Genomic DNA, 14,213 nt, shown 5'->3' with positions numbered 1-14,213 from the left:
TCCTTTCCAATAACAATTATACAAATTAGTTAAATCCTTCACTATTTATAGTACTCTGCAGGCAAATTATCTGGGCCTAGAGCTTCTATTACTATGTGTCTCTGTTTAATTATATACTTGGAATTAACTATACTTTTTCCAAAATTCTTCTCCCCCCCCCATATGTATTGACAACTGTGTGTGTATATATCTAAAAAAACATTTTTGATTATTTTATTATATCCTTTTTTCATCTAATTTGCTGCTATATAATTTGTCCTCTTTTGCATTTTTGTAATAGACAAAATTGTGCCAGTTTTCTATAAAACATACTTCTATAGCTTTAATCCTTTTGCTCAACCTGTTGTTATGGTGATGTAAGTTTTTGTACAGAGTTCTGTAAATATCTGTTTCATATTTAACTAAATAGAATATTATCTCTCCTCTGTTGTGAGTTGCTTGATTCAAATTCCTTCCATTGATTTTGTAGGAATGATTTAATAAATATCTAGGAAATACAATCATTCTCAGTTTTAAATGAAAGGGACGGTCTACAGGGGATTGGCAGGTACCTTGTGGTAACTTTTAGAAAATACTTTCTTATTCAGCCGCTAAGGGATGGCAGCACAACTCCTCTCCGAGAATCCGTGGTCATGTCTATAGTGTAGCAGCATCCAATGATCAGGCTCTCACTTGTAAAATTGATGATGCGTACTGTAGTTTCGCGCATGCGTGATGTGTCTGACCAAATGTCTCATGTAATCCAGTCAAATCACGCACACTGTTTATGGTCTTGCCTCAAAATACAGAAATTATTGCACAAAACCTTTTGGGCTAGATTACGAGTGGCGCTTTAACAGTTATGCATAAGCGAAAAGAGGTTTATCATGGGTGTTTGCGCACATCGGGCTTTCAAGCTCATACAAGTTGAAAGTAAATGCGATCGATTGAGCACGATTCAAGTTAACGCGCCGGGTCAACTCTGGTTAACTTTTTTGTGAAATAAAAAAGTGTCACAAAATACATTTCAAAGTACAGTTACACTCATAACACCACCACCTGTGTAGCGCTTGCTGATTGGTGGCTAAATGTAGTCACCAATTATCAAGCACTATCCAGGGTTCTCAACCAAAAATGGGATGGCTCGTAAACTTACATTCCTGCTTTTCAAATAAAGATTGCAAGTGAACGAAGAAAAATTGATAACAGGAGTAATTAGAAAGTTGCTTAAAATTGCATGCTCTCTCATTAAAGACAATTTTTTTGTTCAGTATCCCTTTAATATGCTGGTTCACAGTGCATGCATAAATACACTTTTGAAACACCTATAGCTTTATTAGACACATTTTTGCTAATAAATGTATATTACAAAAATGCTTCTATTCAAAACTGAAATGCATTCATGTGGATTTCCGTTTTGGCTGGAATATCCCTTTAAGGCACAAGCTATTCATGTCTAAAGAGTTTTGAGGGAAATCTTAGCTTGTCGCCAACATACATTAAAGAGACATGAAACCCAAATTTTTTCTTTCATGATTTAGAAGGAGCATGCAATTTTAAACAACTTTCTAATTTATTTTAATTGTTTCGTTCTCTTGATATACTTTGCTGAAAAACATATCTAGATAGGCTCAGTAGCTGCTGATTGGTTGCTGCACATAGATGCCTCATGTGATTGGCTCACCCATGTGCATTGCAATTTCTTCAACAAAGGACATCTAAAGACTGAAGCAAATTAGATAATAGAAGTAAATTGCAATGTTGTTTAGAATTGTATTCTCTACTTCAATCATGAAATAATTTTTTGGGGTTTAGTGTCCCTTTAAGGTATCAGGGCTCTATAGTCACAATGCTTCCTGGGTAAGATGATTTGATTCTAGGTAAATTAAAGGTCTTAAAAGTTAAATTATGAATTTCCACTTGAACCAAAGTTTCGTTCTCTTGATATACTTTGCTGAAAAACATATCTAGATAGGCTCAGTAGCTGCTGATTGGTTGCTGCACATAGATGCCTCATGTGATTGGCTCACCCATGTGCATTGCAATTTCTTCAACAAAGGACATCTAAAGACTGAAGCAAATTAGATAATAGAAGTAAATTGCAATGTTGTTTAGAATTGTATTCTCTACTTCAATCATGAAATAATTTTTTGGGGTTTAGTGTCCCTTTAAGGTATCAGGGCTCTATAGTCACAATGCTTCCTGGGTAAGATGATTTGATTCTAGGTAAATTAAAGGTCTTAAAAGTTAAATTATGAATTTCCACTTGAACCAAAGGCATAGTACACATTAATGGGCTCTATTTATCAATCATTTGGGGAATTCTCCTTTCTGTTCTCCTATCAGTTCTCCACAGCTCTCCTTAGGAGAGGTGCACATGTGCGCCCGTATTTATCATAAAAAAGTAGTTTTTTTTCTCCATAGAAGAGCTGAGGAGAACTAATGATAAATTTCTCCAGTCGGATTAGTATCTTCTCCTTATTTATCACTAAAAATAAGCAACTATTCTCCATGTCAATCATATATAAACCAATAGAAATCTTTATACAGCCTTCCTAGTAGCTTTGTTAACGCCCCTCTTCAGCAAACTTTCATATAAGAAAATAGATCTACATTTTCATTTTCATTGTTTTTTATGTCTTATTATTATGCCCCAATAGATATCATTTTTGTGCTGTGTTATATAATATTTTGGCGCTCCATGATATATATTTTTTTCACTCCATCATAAATTATTATTGCGCTCCAATAATCATTATTATTGTGCTTTGTTATAGATAATTTTTGCACCTTGTAGAGCCCTTTTTATTGTGTAACTGCTTCTACAACTGGTAGAGAATAGATTTCTAATGCTGTTCTCCACTGTAGCGATGGAGATCTTTAATGCAGGGACTTGCAGGAGAGCTTTCAGTCCTCCACAGGAGAATATAAATGATACATTTGTAACTAGGAGAATTATGAGGAGAACTATATGGAATTCGACTAAAAAGATCTAATTTAACCCCTTAACGTCATACGTCGTACAGGGTACGTCGTGCACAAACTGGTCTTTAAAGACCAGCGACGTACCCTGTACGACGTTGGGGTTGAAAGCAGCTGGAAGCGATCCTGATCGCTTCCAGCCGCTTTCCGGTTATTGCAGTGATGCCTCCATGTCGAGGCATCACTGCAATAACATTTTCCCCCATCCGATGCAGAGAGAGCCACTCTGTGGCCCTCTCTGCACCGGACATCGATGGCCGCAATCGTTGGTGGGTGGGAGCCGACGTGGGAGGCGGGTGGGCGGCCATCGATGGCTTGCGGTGTACAGAGGTGGGCGGGATCGTGGGTGGGGTAGCTGGGGGGCGCGCACGGACGCGCGATCGTGCACAAGGGAGGCGGGCGGGCGCGCGCGTGCACGAGGGAGGGAGCGGGTGGGAACCATTACACATGGAACGGTTTGCATAAATTTAGAGGGAGAGAGGGGAAATAAAAATAGTATTATAAATAAGCAAAGTGATCTGGGAGGGGGTGGGGGTTTAGTCTTTGGGGGGGGGAAAGCTACACTACAGAAAAGTGGGGAAAAATTAAAAAAATATATATTTTTTTGTAAACTGGGTACTGGCAGACAGCTGCCAGTACCCAAGATGGCTCCCAATAATGTTGAGGGGGAGGGTTAGAGAGCTGTTTTGGGGGGGATCAGGGAGGTTTGGGGCTAAGGGGGATCCTACACAGCAGCATATGTAAATATGCTAGAAAAAAAAATAAAAAAAATAAAATATACCTTTTATTTTAGTACTGGCAGACTTTCTGCCAGTACTTAAGATGGCGGGTACAATTGTGGGGTGGGTGAGGGAAGAGAGCTGTTTGGGAGGGATCAGGGGGTCTGATGTGTCAGGTGGGAGGCTGATCTCAACACTAAAGCTAAAATTAACCCTGCAAGCTCCCTACAAGCTACCTAATTAACCCCTTCACTGCTAGCCATAATACACGTGTGATGCGCAGCGGCATTTAGCAGCCTTCTAATTACCAAAAAGCATCACCAAAGCCATATATGTCTGCTATTTCTGAACAAAGGGGATCCCAGGGAAGCATTTACAACCATTTGTGCCATAATTGCACAAGCTGTTTGTAAATAATATCAATGAGAAACCTAGAATTGCGAAAAAAATGAAGTTTTTTTTTAATTTGGTCGCATTTGGCGGTGAAATGGTGGCATGAAATATACCAAAATGGGCCTAGATCAATACTTTGGGATGTCTTCTAAAAAAAAATATATACATGTCATGGGATATTCAGGTATTCCTGACAGATATCAGGGTTCCAATGTAACTAGCGCTCATTTTGAAAAAAAGTGGTTTTGAAATAGCAAAGTGCTTCTTGTATTTATTGCCCTATAACTTGCAAAAAAAGCAAAGAACATGTTAACATTGGGTATTTCTAAACTCAGGACAAAATTTAGAAACTATTTAGCATGGTTGTTTTTTGGTGGTTGTAGATGTGTAACAGATTTTGGGGGTCAAATTTAGAAAAAGTGTGTTTTTTCCCATATTTTCCTCATATTTTATAATATTTTTAATAATAAATTATAAGATATGATGAAAATAATGGTATCTTTAGAAAGTCCATTTAGTGGCGGGAAAAACGGTATACAATATGTGTGGGTACAAAAAATGAGTAAGAGGAACATTACAGCTAAACACAAACACCGCAGAAATGTAAAAATAGCCCTGGTCTTTAAGGGAAAGAAATTGAAAAATGGCCTTGGTCCTTAAGGGGTTAACCCTTTTTTTGGAGAACATGTTCTCCAAGGAGAGTGACAACAGAGTAGGAGAATTTTACAGATGAACTTGCCCAATTTTAGGCGTATTTTTGAATGATAAACAGGGGAATTATTTCTCATGAGAACTTTTAGGAGAAAATATAGGAGAATTGGAATGATAAATGGAGCCATTGTACTGGTACCAAAGGACGGGTAAAACTCATTCTGGGTTTATCTATGTCTGGCATATCCAGCAATAATAACAGTAACTGAAATTCCTATTTATTTTTAGTTTTACAGTATGAGGAGCATTCATTACTGTATATAATGACACATAATGTGTTTGCGTTCATGTTCCTGTAGGTGTGCATAATGGAAACATTGTTTTCTATGTGCTCAGTAACTCATTGTTACAATATCAATAAATTCAGGTTAAAGTCTAAACAAAATTGACACTGCCTAATAATATTTGCATGAAGATTTATTTAGTGTTCTTTTTTTTCCATTTAATGTAGTCCTTCAGCAGAAGAGGAACCAGAACTTTCCGAAGAGATTTCAAAATGTTCTTCAGTGCCTTTGCCCAAGCCTCTGCCACGGATACCACCGAGAGAGCTGCCTCCTAAACCAATCCCATCACCCAGAGACAGTAAGTAAACTAATTTACATCAAGGTGTAATTTTTTTCTTATACTTGTTCAATGTGAATGGCAGGGATGAAATCGTACTAATAGCTTGGTACACTAGAACGGGGGCTTGGCTGGGTAGAGATGACACCGATTTCTGGGTACCCTAGAATGGAGGTTGGCTAGGTAGAGATGATACGGATATCTGGGTACCCTAGAATGGAGGTTGACTGGGTAGAGATGATACTGATATCTGGGTACTCTAGAATGGGAGTTGGCTGAGTAGAGATAATACTGATATCTGGGTGTCACGCCACGCCGCTCTAACCGTTGCTAGGGGTGCGGCATCTCCTTGCTTCTCCTTCCCTGCTCGTTGCCAGGGGTTGTGTCCCGTCAACGATCTGTCACTGCCCAAGTATAGGTGTTACTTTGTGTGCTCCTGGGTGTGACAGATCGGTGTATTTATTTGCCTATTTTGTGATGATCCCTGCCTGTCTGACTACTCTGCCTGCTATACCCCTTAACTACTGGATTGATATACTGCTGCTGAACCCTGCCCGTCTGACTACTCTGCTTATTAACCCCTGTTGTTCTGGATTGCCTATTTGTTGCCGAACCCTGCCTGCCTGACCATTCTAGTGGTATGCCCTTAGACTACTTTATTGTTGCCAAATCCTGCCTGCCTGACCATTCTAGTGGTGTGCCCTTGGACTGCTTTGCCGTTGCCACTGGGGACTGTCCTGTCTGTAGTGAGTGCCGCCTTCCTCATCTTAAGGCTTTCTATGCTCTGGGATATTCCCTATCATTCCGGCTTGACACCGGGATAACAAGACTACTGACTGAGTTCTGATAGAGGAGTATCCCACAAGCATTACATTATACTTGGGCCATGGAGCCAGAGGAGGTGGCACAAGCTGTTTATCTTCAGGGCCAGATGTTGGAAACCCATACCACACAGTTATATGGATTCCAAGCTAGAGGCTATTACCGCTCAACTCTCCTTACTAGTTACAGTGAGAAATACCGCCCCTGTTGTTTCACCACCAGTCCCTACTTCTAGTACTGTGACTTCTTCCTTTGCTTCTGGAAGTATACTCCGGATACCTTTGCCTGACAAGTATGAAAGTACTACTGATTGCAGGGGCTTTCTTAACCGATGCAGGCTGCACTTCCGCTATGATCCTTTCAGTCTCACCAGTCAAGGGTCATCTTTATCATTTCCTTACTGAAAAACAAGGCCCTTGTCTGGGTCTCTCCCCTTTTGGAACATAATGCTCCACTCCTGCATGATGCTGATGATTTAATTTCTGCTTTATCTGCTTTGTTTGGGACTTCTGGCTATACCTCTGCTGCAGAATATTCTCTCCTGGATCTCCGCCAGGGCAGTAGAACTGTGGCACAATTCACCATCAAGTTTCGCACCTTGGCACTTGAAACCACTTGGGATGGCAGTGCTCTCAAGGTAGTCTTTAGGAGGGGTCTCCATGAATGCTTCAAAGATGAACTCACTTATCGTGATATTCCTTCTTCTTTGGATGACTTTATAACACTTTGTATCAGTCTGGACTCTTGCTTTCAGGAGAGACAACCCAAGAGAGACAGAACAAGGAGGGTCCTTCCCTCCCGTCTTCCTGTTCTTTCGGTTTCGGCAGTATCCTCTACACCTTCAGCAGCTCCAGTTACCTCAGTGGAGGAACCCATGAATCTCTCCTCCTTCAAACCTTCAGAGTCTGAAAGACAGAGAAGAAGGAGACTGAGACTATGCTTTTATTATGGATCTAACTCCCACCAACTAAAGGACTGTGACATTCGGCCGGGAAAAGCCAATGCTTAGGGGATAACACAGGGGTACCTCTAAGCATGATCTCTACTAAATACCCTCACTCCTCTTGGATCCTGGTACCTGTTACCCTTACCTTCCTTCAGAATACTGTCCGCACTCAAGCCTTAATTGATTCAGAAGCAGCTGGAAACTTCCTGGATCACCGTTTGATGATTCAAGCTGGCTTGCCTCTTTTGCAGAAAAGACATTGTCTCAAGATGACTACTCTGCCTGGCACCCCCCTTGGTTCAGGCTTGATCCATTTTAAGTCAGCACCCCTGACCCTGGCTGTGGGAGTCCTTCATACCGAACAGCTGCAGTTCAAGGTCATTCATTCCCCAGCACAGCCTGTCATCCTTGGTCTTCCTTGGCTTCGGGTACACAATCCACAGTTCGACTGGGCTGAGGGACAACTGGCCTCATGGGGTACCTCCTGTTTCCACTCCTGCCTTGCTAAAGTTACTCCTCTGCTCTGCATTCCCATAGCCAGTATACAAACTCCTTCAAACCTTCCTTCAGTATACAGAGACTTTTAGGACATGTTTGAGAAAAAAGCAGCCGACATGCTGCCACCCCACGGTCCTTATGACTGCAAGATCGATCTCTTTCCCGGAGCCTCACTTCCTAAAGGGAGGACTTATCCACTCTTCAAGGCAGAAACCAAATCCATGGAGGAGTACATCCAAGAGAACCTAGCTAAAGGTTTCATCCACCCTTCCTCCTCTCCTACTAGGGCAGGCTTCTTTTTTGTCAGTGAAAAGGATGGTTGTCTCAGACCCTGCATTGACTACAGGGCCTTGAACAACATAACCATGAAGAATCGCTATCCCATACCATTGATCACCGAACTGTATGACTTACTCCAGGATGCTCGCTTTTTCACCAAATTGGACTTACGTGGGGCATACAATCTGATTCGCATCTTTCAAGGCCCCAAATGAAAGACCACCTTCAACACAAGATCTGGGCATTACGAAAACCTTGTAATGCCCTTTGGGCTGTGTAACGCCCCTGCAGTATTCCAGGAATTTGTCAATGATGTCTTCCGTGACATCCTCAACCGCACTGTGATCGTCTGTCTGGACGATATCCTTGTTTCTTTTACAAGATATGACGAGTCCACGGATTCCATCCTTACTTATGGGATATCGCCTCCTGGTCAGCAGGAGGAGGCAAAGAGCACCACAGCAGAGCTGTATATATAGCTCCTCCCTTCCCTCCCACCCCAGTCATTCTCTTTGCCTGTGTTAGTAATAGGAGAGAGGTAAAGTGAGGTGTTAATTCCGATTCTTCAATCAAGAGTTTATTATTTTACAATGGTACCAGTGAGTACTATTTTGCTCAGAGGCAAAGCTACAAGCTTTTCAACAATGGGAATTGAGGAGAGGCTGCTGTGTTCCGTGTCTCCCATTCTGTTGCTGCCCTACTTATGGTCTTAGCTGCTATTATCTAAGGCCCTATTTGTCCCCACAGATTTGCAAGAGGAGATGAAAGAAGGACCTCTTATTCGTGTGGGACCAGTGCAGACTGCACCAGCATTGAGGTATGTGCAGTCTTTTATTACTTTCTGGGGAATCGATGCAAGCTCAGAGCAGACTGGCCATAGTTTGCTGCAACAGGAAGGGGTAATCGACCTGCAAGTGTGATAGTGTGCATGAACGTTTCCCCCCCCCCCTGTATTATGTGTACTTAATTCAGCTGTGCGACGTGCAGGCTGTTAAATCACTAGCCCGGTCACATTGCGGGGTACATTGTTGTGTTGTGGACGCTGGGGTCAGTTGTGGCTTATTTGGGTGTTTATACCATAATAAGACTAGACAAGGGGGTAATTTTTTTTGTGTGACTACTGTGTCACTGCCTGAGTCGTTTTCATACTATGACAGGTGCAGGACATGTGGTTCTCCTTGTTGGGAGTTAGACTACCGCCCACGAAGGACGGGGCTTACCGTTGCACGCTTCATTGCACAGTTGGTATCCAGGTCCCGACAGTGTTCATCAAGGCTCTGGTGTTCCTAGGTCCGCTTGTTGTATTTCAACAGAGTTTACAAGCGGTCTTAGGCACGCAGTCACTGAGTATCCTTGGTTGGTCGTGGAGGCAGGTAGGCGCCACAGTGGAGCTGTGGTGTGGTGCAGTATTTTCTCTTGTTAGGTGTATCCAGTCCACGGATCATCCATTACTTGTGGGATATTCTCCTTCCCAACAGGAAGTTGCAAGAGGATCACCCACAGCAGAGCTGCTATATAGCTCCTCCCCTAACTGCCATAGCCAGTCATTCTCTTGCAAGCTCTCAACATAGCTGGAGGTAGTAAGAGGAAAGTGGTAAAATATAGTTAGTTTTTTCTTCAATCAAAAGTTTATTATTTTTAAATGGTACCGGAGTGTACTATTTTATCTCAGGCAGCATTTAGAAGAAGAATCTGCCTGCGTTTTTCTATGATCTTAGCAGAAGTAACTAAGATCCACTGCTATTATCACATATGTCTGAGGAGTGAGGTAACTTCAGAGGGAGAATGGCGTGCAGGGTATCCTGCAATAAGGTATGTGCAGTTAAGTTTTTCTAGGGATGGAATTTGCTAGAAAATGCTGCTGATACCGGATTAATGTAAGTTAAAGCCTAAATACAGTGATTTAATAGCGACTAGTATCAGGCTTGCTATCAGAGGTATATACTCTGATTAATGTGCAATATAAAACGTTTGCTGGCATGTTTAATCGTTTTTATATATGCTTTGGTGATAAAACTTATTGGGGCCTAGTTTTTTCCACATGGCTGGCTTTATTTTTGCATAGAAACAGTTTCCTGAGGCTTTCCACTGTTATAGTATAAAAGTTACAGTTGGTGCAGTTAAAATTACAAACTGTGACATTTAGCTTCCCTCAGCAGTCCCCTGCATGCTATAGGACATCTCTGAAGGGCTCAAAAGGCTTCAAAAGTAGGAGCTGTGGCAGTTGTTATGACTGTTTAAAAAACATATTTTTCGTTTTGTTAATCTGTTTTTTGTATTAAGGGGTTAATCATCCATTTGCAAGTGGGTGCAATGCTCTGCTAACTTGTTACATACACTGTAAAAATTTTGTTAGTTTAACTGCCCTTTTTCACTGTTATTTAAAATTTTGGCAAAATTTGTTTCTCTTAAAGGCACAGTAACGTTTTTTTATATTGCTTGTTAACTTGATTTAAAGTGTTTTCCAAGCTTGCTAGTCTCATTGCTAGTGTGTATAAACATGTCTGACATAGAGGAAACTCCTTGTTCATTATGTTTAAAAGCCATGGTGGAACCCCATAGGAGAATGTGTACTAAATGTATTGATTTCACTTTAAACAATAGAGATCAGCTGTTATCTTTAAAGTGAAGGTCAATTTTCATCAATGAGTGCCCGGTTTTTAAAAATACTTTTAAAATCAGGGGCACTTTCATTGATGAAAATTAACATTGCACTGGATTTTAAGAAATACTTACCTTTTACTTCTGCAAAGCCGGATCGACGATCTCCCTCCTTCTTCTTCCTGCTGTAGACAACAGCAATGACGAAACTGGCTTCCTCCAATCACAGCCAGGCATCACGAGCTGGACGCTCTGGGGTGCAAGCCATGATTGGAGGAAGCCGGTTTTTGTCATTTCTGACGTCACTACAGAGGAACTGAGGCTGAGATCGGCGATCCGGTTTTGCAGGAGAAAAAGGTAAGTATTTCTTCTGTTAAGTGTGATCAGTCCACGGGTCATCATTACTTCTGGGATATTACTCCTCCCCAACAGGAAGTGCAAGAGGATTCACCCAGCAGAGCTGCATATAGCTCCTCCCCTCTACGTCACTCCCAGTCATTCTCTTGCACCCAACGACTAGATAGGATGTGTGAGAGGACTATGGTGATTATACTTAGTTTTATATCTTCAATCAAAAGTTTGTTATTTTAAAATAGCACCGGAGTGTGTTATTACCTCTCTGGCAGAGTTTGAAGAAGAATCTACCAGAGTTTTGCTATGATTTTAGCCGGAGTAGTTAAGATCATATTGCTGTTCTCGGCCATCTGAGGAGTGAGGTAAACTTCAGATCAGGGGACAGCGGGCAGATGAATCTGCATAGAGGTATGTAGCAGCTTTTATTTTCTGACAATGGAATTGATGAGAAAATCCTGCCATACCGATATAATGTCATGTATGTATACTTTACACTTCAGTATTCTGGGGAATGGTACTTCACTAGAATTACACTGTAAGAAATACATAAAGCTGTTTAATAACTAGAGATTATGTTTAACGTTTTTGCTGGAATGTAAAATCGTTTTCATTTGCTGAGGTACTGTGTGAATAAATGTTTGGGCACTATTTTTCCACTTGGCAGTTGCTTAATCTGTTTTTCTGACAGTTTCTGTTCTCCCTCACTGCTGTGTGTGAGGGGGAGGGGCCGTTTTTTGGCGCTTTTACTATGCATCAAATATTTCAGTCAGCAACTCATTGTATTCCCTGCATGATCCGGTTCATCTCTACAGAGCTCAGGGGTCTTCAAAACTTATTTTGAGGGAGGTAATTTCTCTCAGCAGAGCTGTGAGAATTATAGTTTGACTGAGATAAAAAACGTTTATTCTGTAATTTGTTTCCTGCTTTCAGAATTTGTTATCTTTGCTAATGGGATTAAACCTTTGCTAAAGTTGTGTTGTTTACAAGGATTGAGGCTATAACTGTTTCAATTTATTAATTTTCAACTGTCATAGATCTTCTGTGCTTCTTAAAGGCACAGTACGTTTTAATATTATTCTAATTGAATTGTATTTCCAAGTTGCAAGTTTATTTGCTAGTGTGTTAAACATGTCTGATTCAGAGGATGATACCTGTGTCATTTGTTGCAATGCCAAAGTGGAGCCCAATAGAAATTTATGTACTAACTGTATTGATGCTACTTTAAATAAAAGTCAATCTGTACAAATTGAACAAATTTAACCAAACAACGAGGGGAGAGTTATGCCGACTAACTCGCCTCACGTGTCAGTACCTACATCTCCCGCTCAGAGGGAGGTGCGTGATATTGTAGCGCCGAGTACATCTGGGCGGCCATTACAAATCACATTACAGGATATGGCTACTGTTATGACTGAGGTTTTGGCTAAATTACCAGAACTAAGAGGTAAGCGTGATCACTCTGGGGTGAGAACAGAGTGCGCTGATAATATTAGGGCCATGTCAGACACTGCGTCACAGGTGGCAGAACATGAGGACGGAGAACTTCATTCTGTGGGTGACGGTTCTGATCCAAACAGACTGGATTCAGATATTTCAAATTTTAAATTTAAACTGGAAAACCTCCGTGTATTACTAGGGGAGGTGTTAGCGGCTCTGAATGATTGTAACACAGTTGCAATACCAGAGAAAATGTGTAGGTTGGATAAATATTTTGCGGTACCGACGAGTACTGAGGTTTTTCCTATACCTAAGAGACTTACTGAAATTGTTACTAAGGAGTGGGATAGACCCGGTGTGCCGTTCTCACCCCCTCCGATATTTAGAAAAATGTTTCCAATAGACGCCACCACAAGGGACTTATGGCAAACGGTCCCTAAGGTGGAGGGAGCAGTTTCTACCTTAGCTAAGCGTACCACTATCCCAGTGGAGGATAGCTGTGCTTTTTCAGATCCAATGGATAAAAAGTTAGAGGGTTACCTTAAGAAAATGTTCAACAAGGTTTTATATTGCAACCCCTTGCATGCATTGCGCCGATCACGGCTGCAGCGGCATTCTGGATTGAGTCTCTGGAAGAGAACATTGGTTCAGCTACTCTGGACGACATTACGGACAGGCTTAGAGTCCTTAAACTATCTAATTCATTCATTTCGGAGGCCGTAGTACATCTTACTAAACTTACGGCGAAGAATTCAGGATTCGCCATTCAGGCACGCAGGGCGCTGTGGCTAAAATCCTGGTCAGCTGATGTTACTTCTAAGTCTAAATTGCTTAATATACCTTTCAAAGGGCAGACCTTATTCGGGCCCGGGTTGAAAGAGATTATCGCTGACATTACAGGAGGTAAAGGCCATGCCCTGCCTCAGGACAAAGCCAAAGCCAAGACTAGACAGTCTAATTTTCGTTCCTTTCGTAATTTCAAAGCAGGAGCAGCATCAACTTCCTCTGCACCAAAACAGGAAGGAGCTGTTGCTCGCTACAGACAAGGCTGGAAACCTAACCAGTCCTGGAACAAGGGCAAGCAGACTAGGAAACCTGCTGCTGCCCCTAAAACAGCATGAATTGAGGGCCCCCGATCCGGGATCGGATCTAGTGGGGGGCAGACTTTCTCTCTTCGCCCAGGCTTGGGCAAGAGATGTTCAGGATCCCTGGGCGCTAGAGATAATATCTCAGGGATACCTTCTGGACTTCAAATACTCTCCTCCAAGAGAGAGATTTCATCTATCAAGATTGTCAACAATCCAGACAAAGAAAGAGGCGTTTCTACGCTGCGTACAAGAGCTCTTGTTAATGGGAGTAATCCATCCAGTTCCACGATCGGAACAGGGACAGGGGTTTTACTCAAATCTGTTTGTGGTTCCCAAAAAAGAGGGAACTTTCAGACCAATCCTGGACTTAAAGATCCTAAACAAATTCCTAAGAGTTCCATCGTTCAAGATGGAGACTATTCGGACAATTTTACCTATGATCCAAGAGGGTCAATACATGACCACTGTAGATTTAAAAGATGCTTACCTTCACATACCGATTCACAAAGATCATTATCGGTACCTAAGGTTTGCCTTCCTAGACAGGCATTACCAGTTTGTGGCTCTTCCATTCGGATTGGCTACAGCTCCAAGAATCTTCACAAAGGTTCTGGGTGCTCTTCTGGCGGTACTAAGACCGCGGGGAATCTCGGTAGCTCCATACCTAGACGACATTCTGATACAAGCTTCAAGCTTTCAAACTGCCAAGTCTCATACAGAGTTAGTGCTGGCATTTCTAAGGTCACATGGATGGAAGGTGAACGAAAAGAAAAGTTCACTCGTTCCACTCACAAGAGTTCCCTTCCTGGGGACTCTTATAGATTCTGTAGAAATGAAGATTTA

The 14,213-nt window shown here is 41.7% G+C and overlaps 1 protein-coding gene across 2 annotated transcripts in view; it reads left to right on the top strand.

Annotated features, from left to right (window-relative positions):
- The window catches only part of ARAP1 (ArfGAP with RhoGAP domain, ankyrin repeat and PH domain 1), an 860,101-nt gene that overhangs the window by 434,501 nt on the left and 411,387 nt on the right, over nt 1–14,213 (top strand). For both annotated transcript variants that reach the window (XM_053708778.1, XM_053708779.1), the window contains one exon: nt 5,236–5,366. In XM_053708778.1, the coding sequence (XP_053564753.1) occupies nt 5,236–5,366 (131 nt within the window). The remainder of the gene's footprint in view (nt 1–5,235; nt 5,367–14,213) is intronic.

Source organism: Bombina bombina, chromosome 3 (assembly GCF_027579735.1).
Source record: "Bombina bombina isolate aBomBom1 chromosome 3, aBomBom1.pri, whole genome shotgun sequence".
NCBI classification, from domain to species: Eukaryota; Metazoa; Chordata; class Amphibia; order Anura; family Bombinatoridae; genus Bombina; species Bombina bombina.
The sequence above is the reverse complement of the archived record's forward strand: the minus strand, read 5'-3'. Positions and strand labels throughout refer to the sequence as shown.